Below are 18,554 nucleotides of genomic sequence, written 5' to 3'. Positions count from 1 at the left end.
AAGCCCCAGGTATTGATGTCTTCTTTCTAAAAAAAAAATATTGAATTTTGATATATATAGAACAAGTTATGTGTTCAAACTTAAACCTATGTCGGAATTATGACTAGTCAGACTTCAAAACTTAATAAAATGAAAAATATTGAACATATCACTATCAAACCAATTGCAAGCCTTGGATATTGATGTTACAAACCAAAATTCGAAAGAATTGAGTTTTTATCATTTATAGAAAAAATGTTATGCATTTTAGGAGGCACATCACTCTTAAAAAATGTAGTTTGTTGTAAAAAACTACTTTCCGAGGGAGATGGAAAAAAAAAATCCTTCAAAAAAATTTGAAAAATATATATATATATATATATAATCTAGAGACAAAATGCTACAAATCACTAATTTACATCATCTTCAAATTATTTATAGTTTAAAAGTTATAGTTGTCGGAAGTTGAAGATTATTTTAAAAGTGTTCATCTCAGTGTCAAAAGTGGCAAAAAAGTGGGAACCATTATTGTGAGTTCACCCCATGTTAGATGAGGACAACTAAATCTATGCAGCCAAAAGATTTGAAAATCATCATTTTGTTATGTTTCCTCTCCATGGTGTACTTCTATCATTTTTTGAGGTGGACCAATGCTATTAATGGTAAGGAAAGTAATTTTTCTTTTACCACTTGTGAAAGGTATTTTTTCCATCCTGGTTTGTGTGAAACTACCTTAGCTTCTAGCTATGTTTTTTCTACGTCTAAGATAGGAGGAGACTTAGTCCAAACCACATCGGATTACTATGAAAAGTATCAAGAAAATAATTCCCTCTAGGAGAAAGTGGTTGAAGGTAATTTAGCTAATTATGTGGAGGGTATGAAGGGCTTTGGAACTGTAATTTCTGATCGATTTGCCCAATCATGAAAAGTGGTGTTTTTCAACTGGAGAAGGTGAAATTTACTATGCCGGTGAAGACTATTGTTGTAGTGACGCGACTACCTATAGAGGGAAAAATTTTCCAAAAGAAGCATAAAGGGAATTATAAAGAAGATTTCAAAAGATTTATGGGCCCAAGCATAAAGGTGGCCAACCACAAAAGTAGTTTCAAGACGAATGACTTGCCTAGGTTGGGAAGGATGTGGTTTTTCTTGTAATGAAGTTCTTTGCTCTCGATCGATGTTTCAAAAGGTTTCATTTTCAATTATTCTCAATGCTCAATCACCTTTGGCATGGGGTAAGGATAAATTTTTCCTTTTGGATTTTCAGTTCTATCTCCCAGTTTATAGGGGTTACTATGTCTAAGGGCTTCATTCCCTTGCATTGAGGGCTCATCTTCCATCTCAATAAGTTCCATTTGAGTTTAACCCTTCTAGTGGCCCTTATATTAACCCCCTAGCTCTAGTCTGGGTCTAGGTATCTATGTTGATATTCTAGTCAGTCAATCTATAGTTGTTACTTCTACTAAATGTCATAAGGTGCCTACTAGGGTTAATCCCTCTCAAAATGATAAATCCAAGAACCCTTTGGGACCCCCTATTGGTGAAAGCTCTGCTATAAAAATTGTCATTGTTGAAGAAGAACCAGAGGATATGGCCTCTTCTTGGTATAATGGATCTAGTTGGGCCCCAGATAATATTTTAAGCAAAGAGGGTAATCCCCCATCCCCCATTCCCTAGGCTATGGTTCACCAAAATCCTCTTCCTGGAGTTCTTTGTTTAAGGAAGAATTTCCCCTCTTTGCGGCTAAGGTTAATGAACTAAGATTTATTGAAAGTTGATGAAGACACAAAATTTAGGAAAATATAAACACACAAATTCATTCTATTCATTGCTAAATGCTACAACATTCATCATTTACTAATGATCAACTATATTCCATCTCATAATAAAACTATTACAATAGCTTTTGTATTTATAATCATAGTGAGGCAGTTAATATTGATACCTTGTAGTACATGATAGTGGTGAAGATAAACTAAAAGGTAACAAGAGATAAAAATTATCTCATGAATATTCGGTTGAGATTTCAGATAAGAAGAACAATTAGTCTTTTATCATTTTCTTCAAGTAGGGATAGGATAAAGATAAACATCTGCTATAAATTCTGGCTACAAAAGGTCTTTTCAAAAAGCACATTTGGTGAAGAATAGAGGTGGATTTTGATGGTACTAAATTGAGTCAGTCACTCAAAACTATGGGAGAAATTAATTTTAACACTCCACTTTAATTTCAACCACGAATGCTACTACATTACCATTTCTGCTAATATTGACCAAGTATTCAAATGAAAATATCTCTTTGCTTGATATAATCAAACTATTTCTACAATCTTTAGATCTAATGATTCCTTTCTGTTGGCTATGTATAATGACTACGACAGTCACTGAAATCTTTAGTTTTGAATTCCTCAAAAATTTGATCTAAAACTTTCTACAGACTCACTTTATAGACATCTTGCTACACAACTTTTTCCTTTGACCCAAGACATTTATCCTTCTGAATATTTAGACCTTTCTTGATTACTATCAACATATGCACATTTATACATGAACAAATTTCTTTATCATACCTACAATCTTTTTCCTACTCTTTCTTTATCCACAATCCATTTTTATGTAACTTCTCTTAGATTCATTCTTCTTGTGTTTGTTCCCACATCTCTTTTATAAATGGTTCTTCAAATCACATGTGATGTGAGGATGGATATCCCAACACATGTCTTTTATATGTCCTTCTCCATGGCAAGGAGAATATTGAATTCTTTGAAGTAATTCGTTTGAGTTTGTAACATTTATAACACTAGTTGTGCTTGTCTTTTTACTAACAAATACAAGACCTTCATTCTTTGACCTCACTATTGGCTCAATTGGCTCTTTGATTCCTTGGTCATTCTTTCCCAATCCTTTATCTTTATAACCCATTATTTTCATTATATTAAACCCATCATTGTCATAAAAAAAGATAGCAATATTTGTAGAATCATTACATTTATTGATGATAAGATATTTCTATAATCTATGATATTAGATGGTGTTATTTTTGGATAAAAATTATGTTCATTTTTCACAATTTAATCCAGAAACAACATAATCATTTATTATTACATTTAATAATATTTTTAGGCTCATTAACATGTTTATCTCAATAAAAAATGGCTTCCATAAAATAAGTTATCAAATGACAAATGCAATTCTTTTGCACTACATGAAGCATCATGAACGAATTGTCTTGACTTTAGACATCCATTTTTCTCATTCAACTTTGATATTTCCTTCTTGAATACGCATTCTAATATTTTTAATTTTTGTTCTAAATCATCAAGCAACTTCATTCTTTGTTTCGATTCTTCATCCCTTTCCTTAATATCATCAAACAATTTAACTTTTTCTCAAACTCTTGATTTTTCTCTTTTAACTTTGTTCAATTCTTTTCCAAGATTAGAATTCTCATCTAAAAGTCTACAATTTTCTACTTGTTTTTCTTTTATAATTGCTATCATATCTATTCTAGATTTCTTCGTTTCCATTAATTATTTTTTTAAAGAATCCATCTCACAAATTAAATTCCCATTTTCTTACTTCACCTTCTTACCTATCTTTCCTATTGAATGAACTACTTGAACTTACCTTATTTTCTTGATTAGAATTCGTTATTTGACTACCTCATCGCCTCCTCTTCCTTGATATCCTTTCACTATGATAGAAAATCTTTAATAGCTATTGCTCTACCTTTTTCTTGGGGGTTACTGTTAGGATTCCCAAAGATACTAAGAGGGGGGGTGAATCAACATCTAATCATCAGATTTTCTGACCTTATTAAATATTTTGCATTCTAAAACAATGTACCGGTAAACAAGAATTAATGCAGTAAATATGAACAATAAACACAACATAGAAATCACACCATAACACAACTTTTTTGGCAAGGAAACCTGGTATGGGAAAACCTCGGTGGGATTTATGACCCACAATATTCACTCATTGGCCATTGAATGGATATTACTTACAATGATGTGTGCCTGCACATGCAAGGAGGCCAACTGCCTAGAGGTCACTGCTCAATTACAAAAGGAAGTCTCACTGAATTACAAAATGGATTATGAGAATCCAATATAATGTACTGCTACAAAAAAGCATCTGCTATGCTAGTTTAGTACCAGTTGAAGCTCGTACAATAACCATAAACCTTTCTATAAAATCTGCCTTGATATTCACTCTACATGTCCATGTGTATATATCCTATCAAAATGATCTACAAGATCTCATACTTATATATGAGTCTTATTACAATATGCCATGTTAGCTTACGAAAAGATATTACAATTAAATACAATGTACAATAATCAAAATCCTGTCGGCTAGGGTGCCGGTAAACATTCTTGTCACTGCCGGTGAACTATCTGTCGGTGTAGAGTCTGTCAGTGCTGGTGCCATAAGATTGAAAGGTTTCCATCAATGACAATACCTTTAATCACCTATAATTCTCATTGGAGTGTGCAATGCCAACAATCTACCCCTTTGGCATTGATGGCAACACTCATGAGAAAAATTCAAAATCGTATCCAAAAAATTGAAGTCGAAAAGTCTTACCAAAATTGTGTGCTCCCCCTAAGCAGATGATTTCTAAGTTATTGGATTTTTCTCTTCATTACTACTCCCCCTTTGACATCAATGACAAAGGTTGTCAAAAATTGTCAAATGAGTGTCGTTTCAGCTAGAACCTTGTAACCGTTTGGTTACAATCTGGAATAGGTCTGCTAATACCAAATTCAGCCTCTCAGTGAACCTGTTACTTTCTTTCAATTTTGCCTCTATTCTCTGAACAGTACCAGTGAGATGATGCATTTTCTCTTCCGGTGTCTTCTATCCCTGAATAAGTGCCTTTGAGATCTCTTCCCTTAAAGAGAGGAGGTTATCCAATTTAGGACTGAGTCTACATTTAAGTTGTTTTGCCTTGCCTTTTATTCTTTCCTTTTTCTTTTCCAATTTCTCAAGTTTGTCCTCAAATCCAGCTATCTCTTGTTCTATAACTGATATTGGTTCTGATGAACCAATGATATTGTCAACTATATCATCTATTTCTTTTTGTACTTTGCTGATCTCCTTATTGATATCCACTATCAAAAGATTAGTCTTACATGTATCTTTGTATAGTTCCTTAAACTCCATAATGGTTTTACTCAGTGCCAGTAAGAGGGTGTGAATGTGTCCCATGCACTTCTTTATTGTCTCATCAAAGAATTTATGTTTTTCTTTATCTATTTTATCCTTAAATGTGTCTTCATTTATTTGGTCCATAGTCAGTATATTGTTGGTTATGTACTTAGAGAATGTGTCTAACTAACTCAAAGAATCTTTATTGTCTACATTACACTTGCATGCAATCAATTTAAGAATGGAGATTGTACCATCTATAGCCTTATATGCTAAAACATTATAATATGTTATTTTCTTGATTGAATCTAATAGTACCTCAATTACATTTGTTGGTCTGAATTCAGTCATGGAAGTACTGGATGACTGACCAATTACCTTAACAATCTCCATGTTGTCAGTGTGAGTAACCATTTTGCTTGTCACAACCTCTAGTGGATCAGTTTGTGTCTGCATTTCAACTAGCAAAGGTTTAGGCTTCTCAGTTGTTGCCGATGACACTGTCTCTGTATGTACCTGAAGATCAACCTATTTCATTGTGTACTCTTCTACTCCCAGTGGTATCCACTATCGGTTTCTATGTTTGTACCTCTGCACTGACCACTACTAGTGACTCAGTAGGTTTCTCTGTATTTTCTGCAGCTAGTATCTCATCTATTGGTTTTTCAATGTTTGTATCAATGGTATTAGTCACCATTTCACTAACCCCAATCTCAATATATTCCACTATTTGTTCTGCATGTGTCTCTACCTCAATGTTTTCAACCTGTGTTCCAACATTATCACTCGGTTGCTTAGTAGCAACATCTTTCTTCTTTTCCTCAGTAATTTCTTTATCAACTACAATATTGACCTCCTGAGTATCTATGTTCATTATGTACAGAATTTTAGACTAAGGATTTGTATCCTCATGTGGAGTCTCAACATCCTCAATAGCCGGTGTTGTATCTGTCTAAACCAGTGGAGTAATAGAAGATGGTGGTAAATTATTTGCCACTTTTATACCTTGTAGACCACCTACCTTGCCTATTCCCTTATCCTTATCTCTTTGGTATACCTTAAAAGTTTTTGGTCTTTTTAGTTCTTCTTGATTCTCTTTCTCCACAAAGAATATGTCCCATTTATTTGCTATTTCTTCAGAGATTTCATTCACTTTGTCGGCCATTAGACTTACATGCCAGTGACCACTAGAAAATACTGTTTTGTTAGCTTCATTGATCAACTCATCAATTTCCTCAACTGATTTAACAGGGTGAACAACTAGCAATTTCTCAATCTTGATCTTCTTATCCAGTTCCATAATAGCTAAGCTTTTAGCATCAAGCTAGCTATACAAATCACTAGGTAAATCATCTACAACCTCTATCAAAACTTTCTTATCGATGTCTAGGTGTAAGATGATACTGTTTTCTATACTTTCTATTTCCTCATTTGTAAATGTATCATACAATTTACTTACATTTGATAGATTTCCATCATCTGTTATTTCATTTAGTAGGTTGTCAAGATGTGGAATAACCTATTTTTCCTTTTTCTTTCTTGGTGTCATCTTTTTAGCTGGGGGCCTCACTACTTGTTATTTCTTTCTTTCCTTCTTAGGTGTAGGAGAGGGTACCAATGAAGGTTTTCTCTTCCTATCTACTCTTTTAAACTCAACTAGGATTTCACTTTCAAATTAAGTTCAAATTGGTGAGAGATGAGCTTCCTATTGTAAACCTTCCAAGTAACTTTCTTTCATACCAGTGATATTCATTATGTTTTTCTTTATCTCTTTCACCTTCTTAGTTGCACTCTTGATATGTTTCTCCCTTTTCTTCCTCTGTTTCAGTGTTTGAACACCACTCTCTATGGTCTTAGCATTACCGAACACTTTTTCTTCTAGTTCTTTAGGGGCTTCGAGTAGGGCTTTTGCATATGTTCCTATTATGTTCACATTTGTCTCATATCCCATCTTTGTCACCCAATCAGTTATAGGAAGAACTACCTCCATCCAAATTTCATCTTTCTTAATTACAAAGAAAATTTCTTTCTCATACTTGTCAACAATACTCTGTGGTAACCTTTCCCTTGTTTTCATTTTTTCCTTAAATGCTTGGAAATACTCTATTATTTTGTTGTCCTTATCTGTTCCCATGCCAGTGAAAATATCCAGTAGTTGTTTCCCTACCGGTATGTCATAACCAAAGTCCTTCCTGCCTATACCAAGGACCTCTTTTGTAATATATAGAATTAAGCATACAATAAGATTGCCAAATTTGAAAGTAACTTTCTTATCTCTTTTGATTTTCTTCAGATTATCAATTAACTCATCTTTCAACCACTCACATACATCTATCTTAGCATCATTGTTAACCATATCATATGCACTTTTGATACATAGACTGGAAACTGAGTTCAGTCGATTAGCATGTGTGGCCTTGTATCCTAATATCATGCTAATGAATCTAACATTGTCATCTTTTATATCATTAACTCTCAGGGATCTGCTATCATAGGTTGCACCAGTTAATGCCATCATAGTGTTGTTTGAAACTTTCTTGATTTTATCTGGCCTGCTACCAATGGAAGGTAAGTCAGTCATAGCCCTAACTGCTTCTCTAGTGATTTTATAGATAGAGTCAAGCCAAAAGAATTCTCCATGAACTCTACTGAGTACAATCCTTACAACTTCCTTAGGAAATTTTGGAATGTTAAGGATTTCCACAAAACCTAGGGTTTCAATAATCTTCTGTTTGGGTTTTACAGTTCCACTATCATCACAGATAACATTCTTGTACATTTTCATGATTTCATCTGAACCCAGTTCCTCAATATGGCAATGTATGTATATTCTTGGGTCTTCTGCATATGCAACTCCTTTAGGGATTTTACAAAATGCACCTAGGGTATCATCCTACTTCGCTACTTTAGGGATAATTTTGAATATGGGCCTAGGGAATTTAACCACTTCAATAACAATAGGGTTTGCAATCAATTCAGGAGAAGAGGAGGAAGTCATTGATAAATACCTTAATTTCCCTTTTAGGTTTGGATGCTTGAATGATCTTGCTTCATTTCTTGATAAGGATGCCTTCGCTTGGGTTTTTCATGCTCTTAGGAAATTTGAATGTTCGGTGAATGAAAAAGAGGGAAAACATTGATTTATAATGTCATTTCCTTCAACAACCATAATAAATGCCTGTCGGTGAAGTGAAATTTAACATATCTACCAGTAAAGAAGAAGTTCATCTTCTCACCATCAACTGAGGGTAAAATTGAATGATTTTAGATTTGTTTGCATACCCCTAAAAGGTTTCTTTTCAGTTAGATGAAGAATCTCCTGCCGGTGGAGTGATACTCTATTCTACCAGTGAAGGAACAGTCTCATCAACATTCCGATCTCTCTTTCTAATCCATTGTTTTGAAAAATCTTGCTTTACCTCATCTACCTTCTCTTTGCCTTTCAAACTAGGTCCTTTATTATTTGTCAGTGATGCCTTACTTCTACAAAATTTTGCAATATGTCCAATCTTGTTACAAGTATAACAAGTCACATTGTTTTTCTGAATAGCCTTTCCATATCCGATGCCAGTATGTGTTCTGCATTGATTAGATAGGTGTCCAAATCTTCTACAAACATAGCATCTTACATTAATTATGCAGTTTTTTGAATTATGACCAATTTTGTTGCATTTGGAATATTGACCAGTGGGTGTATTAGTGTTCTGATAGTTTCTAAACCTACACTGATTTGCTTTATGACCATACTTGTTACAGTTAAAGCATTTCCCATTAAATTTGTAGGCATTAGGTTGTCTTACCGGTTTACTGTGATCATGATTGTTTGCAGTACTAGAGTTTTCACCAACTTCAAAGCCAAGTACATTAGTATCTCCATTAGGTTTTTGATTTTTCAGCATGTTATCAAGTTCCTCTAAACTTTTCTTGAATTTTTTTTTGTGCTGATTTGTAGTAGCCAACTCATTTTCCAAGATTCCCTTCTGTCTCATAAGTTCAGCTTTATCATTTTGTGTGTGCATCAAATCTGTCTTCAACATATCATTTTCATGACTGAGTCTTGTATTTTCATTTCTAGCATCATTGAGTCTCCTAGTTAATTCATCTTCATTCTTCTTTCTGTCTTCAATGTCTTTACAAAACCTCATAGTCATATCTTGCATTTCATTCCTCATAGCATTGTTTTCTTATCTTAATTTGTTCACAAGGCCATTAAGAGTTTCCTTTTCATCATCATCACTCTGCATCTTCTCACGAAGTTCTCTTATTCTGTTTCTAGCAACAGTGATATTTTCTTGAAGTCCTTGAATGAATTCTTGTGCAGTCTTCAAATCATCTTCAAGTTTGATATTCTTCAACTTTTCTGCATCATAATTTGCAAGAGTTGTTTCCAATTTCTTTCTCAAGTTTTCCATCTATACCGCAGTCAGAATCTCCCTCAAGCTGTTAGGCTTTTGAAAATAGAGGACCAAGCTCTGATACCAATTGTTAGGATTCTCAAAGATACTAAGAGTGGGTGGGGGGGGGGTGTGAATCAGTATCTAATCGGTTATCATATTTTCTAACCTTATTAAATATTTTGTATTCCAAAACAATTTACTGGTAAACAAGAATTAATGTGGTAAATATGAACAATAAACACAACATAGAAAGCACACCATAACCAAAGATTTTTGGCGAGGAAACCCGGTGTGGGAAAACCCTCGGTGGGATTTGTGACCTGTAATATTCACTCACTAGCCAATGAATGGATATTACTTACAATGATGTGTGTCTACACATGCAGGGAGGCCAACTGCATAGAGCTCACTTCCCAATTACAAAAGAAGTCTCACTGACTTACAAAATGGATTATGAGAATCCAATATAATGTACTGCTACCAAAAGCATATGCTATGCCAGGTTCAGTACCGGTTGAAGCTCATACAATAACCATAAACCTTTCTACAAAATCTTCCTTGATATTCGCTCTACATATCTATGTGTATATATCCTATCAAAATGATCTACAAGATCTCATACTAATATATGAGCCTTATTACAATATGGGATGTTGGCTTACAAAAAGATATTACAATTAAATACAATATACAATAATCAAAATCTTGTTGGCTAGGGTGCCGGTAAACATTCTTGTCGCTATCGGTGAACTATCTGTCGGTGTAGAGTCTGTCGATGCCGGAACCTATTGATGCCATAAGATTTAAAGGTTGCCATCAATGACAATACCTTCAATCACCTATAATTCTCATTGGAGTGTGCAATGCCAATAGTTACTTCATTTCCTTGATCATGATAGTGTTCATTTTTCTGTAGATTGAAAGGTGTGATTGTGGAAGTTTCTTAAGTGCAGCTCATGATGGATGTTCAACAAGAGGATATTTTCTATTCTATATTAAGAATGTTTCTTAGAGTTGTGAGGTTATTTCCAAGAATAGTTTTATGTATGAATAGTCTTAGTTATGTAAGAAAAGTTTCCTTTCTCATGTGTCATGTAAGAAAACTTCCAGTTTGCATGAAAGGAAACTTCCAGTTTGCATGTCATGTAAGGAAATTTCCTTTCCTGAGTCATGTAAGGAATGTTTCTCTTCAGATGTGTTGTGTGAGGAAAGTTTCACTTATCTTTCATAGTTGATGTTTTCATCAAGAAGACTATATATGTAATATCATTGTAGCAAGTAGTATGAGATTCTTTTGAGATTGGAAGATTCATGAAGTGATTTCTTGAAGGAAATTTTCCTCCAGAAGATGAATAGAAGATTCAACATTTGTAAGTTTTTCCCTGCATTAGGGTTTCCTGGGTATATCAGTGTTATCTATGTTTATGTGTTTAGTTTTATTTGAATTTTCTTCTACTATTCATTACTATTAATTAACTCAGTGTATTAATTATTACAAATCAGATAGTTTATTTTCTATGATATTTGTTGAGCAATTAATTGGTTGCTAGCTTATATAAATTAACAATTATGAAGATTAGCATGTGGGAGATAGTGTCATGACCCAAAAAAAAGTTAGTTGTAGGGTTGAGATGGTTGTATAAAATCAAGCATATTGTAGATGGTAGTGTAGAAATATTCAAAGCAATATTTGTGGCTAAGGTGTTTTCTCAAAAGGAAGGGATTGACTATGATGAGACCTTTGCTTCGATAGCCAAGTACTCATTGATAAGGGCTATTAGTTCTGTAGCAGTGTAGATGGGTTGGAAGATACACTAGATGGGTGTGAAGATAACTTTCCTCAATGGAGTGATTGAGGAAGAGGTTTACATAGAACAATGAGAGGGTTTTGAAGTGCATGGGAGGTATTCTCATGTATGTAGGTTGAAGAGAGCATTGTATGGCCTCAATTAGGCTCCCAAAGCATGGTATGCACGTATTGATGGTTACTTGTAGAGTGCGGGCTTCACCAAGAGTGAGGCTGATCCAAACCTATACTATGTTCGGGTAAAGGGGGAGTTTCTCATATTGGTGTTATATGTTGATGACCTATTTCTTATAGGGTCAAAAGAACTCATAGCACATTGCAAGTAGGATCTTGCAAGAGGGTTCGAGATGAAGGATTTGGGTTTGATGCACTATTTTTTGGTTTTGGAGTTGTGGCAGAAAGAGGGAGATATCTTCCTTGGATAGGGGAAGTATACAATTGATATCTTGAAGCGATTTAGTATGGAGGACTGTAAGCCAATGTCCACACCACTTGTGACCAACTTGAAGAAGCTTGATTTTTCTATATCAGAGGCAATGGACCCAACTTTGTATAGATAGTTGATAGGCTCTCTTATGTATCTGGTCAACACTAGGCTAGACATTTGTTTTCCAGTGAATTCACATAGTCAGTTTATGGTAAAACCTAAATGTGTTCACTGGATAGCTATGAAGAATGTTTTGAGGTATCTCCAAGGCACAATTGATTATGGATTGAGGTATATTCAACATGATGTAGTGAAGCTCGAGGGGTTTACCGATGCAGATTGGGAAAGTAGTATAGCTGATAGAAAGAGCACTTCAGGGTGTTGTTTTAGCTTGGGATCAGGAGAAGTCTCCTAGTATAGCAGGAAGCATAAGTCACTTGCATTGAGTTCTACAAAGGCCAAGTATATGGCAGCCAATATGCCTACATGTGAGGCTATATGGATCTGGAAACTTGTAGCTCGACTTTTTGATCAAAAGCTAGATCCTATGATCATTTACTATGATAATCAGAGTTGTATCAAACTCTCTGAGAATCTAGTGTTTCATGACAAGTAAAAGCACATTGAGATCAAGTACCAATTCATCAAGGATTGTGTAGAGAAGGGGACATTGAAGTTGCAATACATTCCTATGGATGAGTAGGTACCAAACCTTCTGACTAGAGCTTCGGTGAAGAGTAAGTTTCTATTCTTCAGGGATAAGCTAGGTGTTGTGTAAAACACCTTCCTCACTAAGAGGGAGTGTTAAGGTTTTTGTAGTTCGAAAGGTGTGATTGTGGAAGTTTCTTAAGTGTAGCTCGTGTTGGATGTTCAGCAAGAGGATATTTTCTATTATGTATTTAGAATGTTTCTTAGAGTTGTGAGGTTATTTCCAAGAATGGTTTTATGTGTAGATAGTCTTAGTTGTGTAAGACAAGTTTCCTTTTCTCATATGTCATGTAAGGAAACTTCTAGTTTGCATGTCATGTAAGGAAAGTCCCTTTCCCAAGTCATGTAAGGATTGTTTCTCTTAGGATGTGTTGTGTGAGGAAAGTTTCACTTATCTTATATAGTTGATGTTTTCATCAAGAAGACTATATATATAAGATCATTGTAGCAACTAGTATGAGATTCTCTTGAGATTGGAAGATTTATGAAGTATTTCTCGAAGGAAAGTTTGCTCTTGAAGTTAGATAGAAGATTCAACATTTGAAGGTTTTTCCCCGCATTGAGGTTTCTTGGGTATATCGGTGTTATCTGTGTTTGGTTTTATTTGAATTTACTTCTGTTGTTCATTATTGTTAATTAACTCAGTATATTAATTATTACAAATCAGATGGTTTAGTTTCTATGGTATTTGTTAAGCAATTAATCAATTGCTGGGTTATAGTAATAGATAGTGCTCGTGCTCCTCCTCCAATCGATTATTTGTCAATCATTCAACTCTTTTTTTACTATGCTTTTTCAAACAAAGTGCTTGATTTCTGCTACAACGATTTAGATCAGTTTTGCCAGTTTCATGTGCCTTCAATCTTCCTCTTTTCTTCTTATTACATAACCGATCAACAACTACAGCTGTGTCTTATGGCTACAAACCTCAACCTCTCCTAAGCTGCAGCTGCGTATGTCTTATGGCTGCAACCCTTTCCACTATTCCTTGTCAAATTTCAGCTATCTGCTTTATTAACTGCAACTGATTTAATCCCTTTGAAACAATGATGTTGACTCAAAAAACGAACCTTTGTGTTCTAGAATTTTGTTATCACTAGACAATTTTCTTCAAAAATTTCTATGGTGTCTCCTCAACAACACAACTTTTGAGAATGCTGCTGCCTTCTCTAAGAAATAAAGAACTGTAACTTCTTCATATAAATGCTCAAAAATTACTTACCACTTCAAACAGCAACAATTTCTTTTTTGTAGTCTGTGACTGTTCTGCAGAATCCTTGCATCCTTTATACTCTATCCGTGGCTTATTTGCGATGATGTCGTTTAACAACTGCTGGAGTAGTTCCAATGATTCCTTCCTTTTCTATTATTTAGCTGGGAGAATAGATTCACTATTCTATGTATTCTAAATTTTCCTCTTTGAGGAAACCTCTTTGGCATCATTTTTATTTTTAATGTATTGGTTGCCGTCTTATTATATTTTAATTTCACGTTTCTTCTCATGCTTAAACTATAAATGCTTAGATTTCAGTTTCATTTTAAAGAGTTTGAAACACTTTTGTTTATTATCTGAAATAAGTTATCATTTTTTCTTATATTTATATTATTGTAAAAGGCTTCATAATTCTACTAATTTAATATAAAACAAATAGATAAATAAAGAGAACACTTTTCTTCTCTTTGATGTCACTATGAAAATCATATATATGATTGTTAATTTATTTGATTTATTTGTACATGTCACATATCACAAAGTTTCCTGAAGATTTATTGGAAAAACAGGTTGATTCTATCAAGATGGAAGGAAGTGGATAACGCGAATGAAGAAGGTAATAGCTTAAGAGGAGGTAAAGGAATATGAGATGGGTGCAGAATAGGAGACACGACGTACAACTACAAACTTTTGAAACAAATTTTATCGCACTCAATTTTGTGACCCAAAATAAACTTTTTTATTTAAGATGCCAAGCTTAGTGTGAAAGTGAGAAAATGATCACATATATTGATGTGTGAATTTTTTTAAGATATTGAGAATTTTCATATATTTTGATATTTAACAGTTACATCTTATTTTTTTTATATTACAATGATGCATCAATCAGTTAATTAGGAGTTCTTATCAGGACAGTATGCTAGTCTTTTTATTCTTATATTATTTATATGCAATAACTAATAAATAATATTTGAACATATGAAATGGCAATGAGGAAGTATTTTTGATTTATATTGTATTCATAATATATTAAAATATTATGAAAATATATATAATCAATATAATTTTAGTAGTCTCATTTATTTTTATCAAAAAATAAATAAAAAAATATTAAAATATTAAAATGCAGACAATGTTTAAGTTGTCTTTTTTAAAATTTTATGGTTTTGTATGGATATAGTTATTCTTCACAAAATATATAAAAGAAATTCTTATCTTTTAATTAAAAATCTTTTAATTAAAATCAATATATCTTTATGAAAATTTATTATATTTGAAGTATATATTTTTTAATTTATTTTACGATTATTTTATTTTTGATCTAGGTGTTTTTTAAGTAAGTTACAAGAAATCTTTGAGCAATTAAAAATATTTGTGTTTCATATTTTAAGTGGATTTTGTATATTCTTATTCTTAGTTTTATATTTCTCTCATATGTTCTTAAAGGAATCAAAATTGTTGTGCACTAGCATAGAGAAATTTCGTAGTGGGATTGCTACCACACAATTAGGCAAGTATCGATCAATTATATTTCATGAAGATGATGGTTCAATTTGTATAGAAATAGATTGATCAAACATATTTAATGCTTATTTGTACGGTATTTTACCTGTCATGCCCTAAAAAATAGACACAAGATATAATAGAGTTAAAGCCCACAAACTTGAGTAACTACCAATTTTTTTAAAAGTAATGATTTATTTCATTATTTAACTAACAACCTTGCTGATAATGGATCATTTTTGTCAACAAAACAAAATGTACCATATCATACCATAGTTCTCCTTCCATTTCCTTCTCATGTTTTTATGTCATCTCCAATAACATTAACCAACAAGATGTTCATATAATAATCAAAACATATTATAAATTAATTGGTTTTGCTTTTACAAGTGGCTTGTAGGAACAAAAGAAAATTATAGATTCAAGACATAAAGCCAACCTACATGTTTCATAGAAATTTATAAAAGATAAGGTTAAAGGGCCAAACCTATGTCCTAGGGGCTAATCTATGATGGCTTCTCCTATGTAATTATATTAGAGGCTTTGTAGTTTTACTCGTAGAACATGAACTAGGAAAACCTTCTTCAACAATAGGATACATCCTCTAGGATCAACACACAACTAATTTGTCTACATTTCAAAAGTACAAATGTATAAACCATAATAGTTAAATTATGAGTCTTCTTCTCACTATTGAATGAAATTTTCAACTAGTATATCATAAGTATACAAAACATAGCCCATACCTCTAAAATTATCACATGACTAAGAAAGGGGACAACATGATTACCATCCACTTCATCACTTATTCCATCTATCTACTCACATAATCACTATATTATAATACTTTTAGTATGTGTTATATTTAACAATAAATGAAATTAATTTTTATGAAAATTAAAAAAAAAAATTCCAATCATTTATATTCTCAACTAAACCAATAGCTAAAAATTAATGGAAAATGGTATTAGTAAATCATGCAAGATAAATTTGAAAAATGGAAAATCAATTCTATGAGATAATAATACTATTTTATCAAAATAGGTAAAAATAATGATAACTACGGTTTCTTAGAATAGTAACAACTTGATAATTCTATCAGAAATTACAACTCAATAGACAAAACTAGTTTATAGGGTAATAAGCATTCCATAAATTAAAAAAATTACAGTGAATATACTTTTGAAAATTCATTCTTGGAACCTCAATTACTCATGACTTTATAAACTCACTTAATCCAAACTTATAATAATATACTATTGAGAAAAACCTTCTTTATCAATTTCACTTTCCAAAACATATCAATTATTTCCTAAGCAACAAGCACATTTAAAAAGAATAAGTATTATCTAGAATCATTTATGTCGTATTTATTTTAAAAAATAATTTTACTTTGAAATTATCATAATGTTGTATTTTATATAATTATATATATCCCAACTTTATTTAATACACTCTTTGATATTCAAACAATGATAGAGGTTGTTAGATAAATATATTGTAGTGCCCCTCCCTGATTCATCTTTCCTTTTTGTTCATTGATAAACTATTTCGCCCTAGCTTAGACTATTTTATGATGCTTTTGATAGATTCTTATGGATTTATTTATGATTTAGATACTTCATTGTTGATGATGGACATATCATATCTACAGTTGACATTATGTTTACTTGTGGATGATGAAATTTCTTTATTATTATGTTGATGGACTCTTGTTTGATGACTTATATGTATTCATATTATATGTGTGATTTATGTTTTCACAAGGCAATTCGATGGTATCATACTATGTACTAACCCTATTTTATAATATCATGATTATTATGATAGTTCTTGTTGATTGTGAGTGTCTTCTACTACGGTTGTGAAAAGGAAAATGGCATACCATTGACTCATGAGCATGATATGATATTGTGATTCCCCTTCACTTGTCTCTTTATTTCATGATATATGTTATTGTATATGTTGTTCTACTTATATTTCTGGTGACAAGCTTGCAGGTAATAGGCATAGACTCCACCTAGCTTCACAAGTCTGAGTATGTCTTCATCCCAATGATAAGTTCATCGGAGATGACATGAAAACCCAGTCTATACTCTAGGTTTAAGTTGATTACCCTTTCCAGTTTAGTGTCTTGGTGTAAGATGTTGTTTAGCATCAAGTGGTTTCTTGAGTTATCCTATTATTTTGTAGTGTTGTGATTATTGATTGATTTATTTAATAATTAATTAATTGATTTATATAGTTTAATAATGTTCAAATAAATTAATGGATTTACATAGTTTATAATAATAAATTAAATAAATAGTTGATATTAATATCTAATATTGTCCAAGGGGTTGAGCTTAGCTGGTTAAAACATTGGGTTCTCACTGTGGAGACCCAAGTTCAATTCCCAATAGGGACATCTAAAGTGGAATTATAAGTTGTGACTCTTGGCCTTCCATAATGGGGAAGGTCACGGGTCAATCGCTTCGGCCTATTACCTACAAAAAAAAAATAAAAAAAATTCTAATATTAATGTGAGATTATTATTTATCCTTTGGATTTATATTTAAATTAATGATTTTACATGATTATTGTCTATCAAGGATAATTGTTATTTATTTAATTATTGGGTTGTGGCTTTAATATTATTTTGAGTATTTAATTATATAACCTTTGGTTATTTTTAATTAATGGGCTTTTATATTTAATTGTTCCCATGGTTTAATTTATTACTGGATGATTATATTATTATTCCATTGTTTACCCCCTTGGGTTATTTAAATAATTGTTTATTCTACCTACCCTATTTTACCATTGGCTCTGAGCTTTGGTAAGTTCATATAATATTATTTAATATTGTTTTCCCTCGATTTTATGCATGGTAGGTATGATATATGGCTTATTGGAATTTTCTTATTGGTCAATATATTTCTATAGTTTTGGTTTAATTTTTCTATTTATTGGATTTTGTTGTGTGTTGCTGGGGTTGCCATCTCTGAGAATTTTGGTTTGAATATTTTTGGTTTTGATTGACCAAGATTCAATTTGGATTTGTTGGAGTTTTGGATTGGTTTGTTGTACTTTATTGATTACCTTGGCCATCACTTAAATTTCTCTAGGTTGGAGATTGCCTTCGTTCTTGAATTTTATTTGGAAGGATTTGTATTCTCCATGTCTTCAAAAAATATTTTCTTCAAGGTCATTGGAATTGCTATTTGATTATATGATATTTAATATAGGTTGGGGAAATATATATATATATATATATATATATATATATATATATATATATATATATATATATATATATATATATATATATATATATATATATATATATATATATATATATATATATATATATATATATATATATATA

The 18,554-nt window shown here is 32.2% G+C and overlaps 1 protein-coding gene across 1 annotated transcript in view; it reads left to right on the top strand.

Moving 5' to 3' along the window:
- LOC131063322 (LOB domain-containing protein 1) overlaps positions 1-14,553 on the top strand; it is a 32,648-nt gene extending 18,095 nt beyond the window's left edge. Inside the window, exon 3 of the mRNA XM_057997102.2 lies at positions 14,254-14,553. Coding sequence (XP_057853085.1) covers positions 14,254-14,286 — 33 coding nt within the window. The 3' untranslated portion in view covers positions 14,287-14,553. The remainder of the gene's footprint in view (positions 1-14,253) is intronic.
- Positions 14,554-18,554: the final 4,001 nt, after the last annotated feature.

Source organism: Cryptomeria japonica, chromosome 3, assembly GCF_030272615.1.
Source record: "Cryptomeria japonica chromosome 3, Sugi_1.0, whole genome shotgun sequence".
Lineage (NCBI taxonomy): Eukaryota > Viridiplantae > Streptophyta > Pinopsida > Cupressales > Cupressaceae > Cryptomeria > Cryptomeria japonica.
This window is presented reverse-complemented; position numbering and strand designations above follow the sequence as displayed.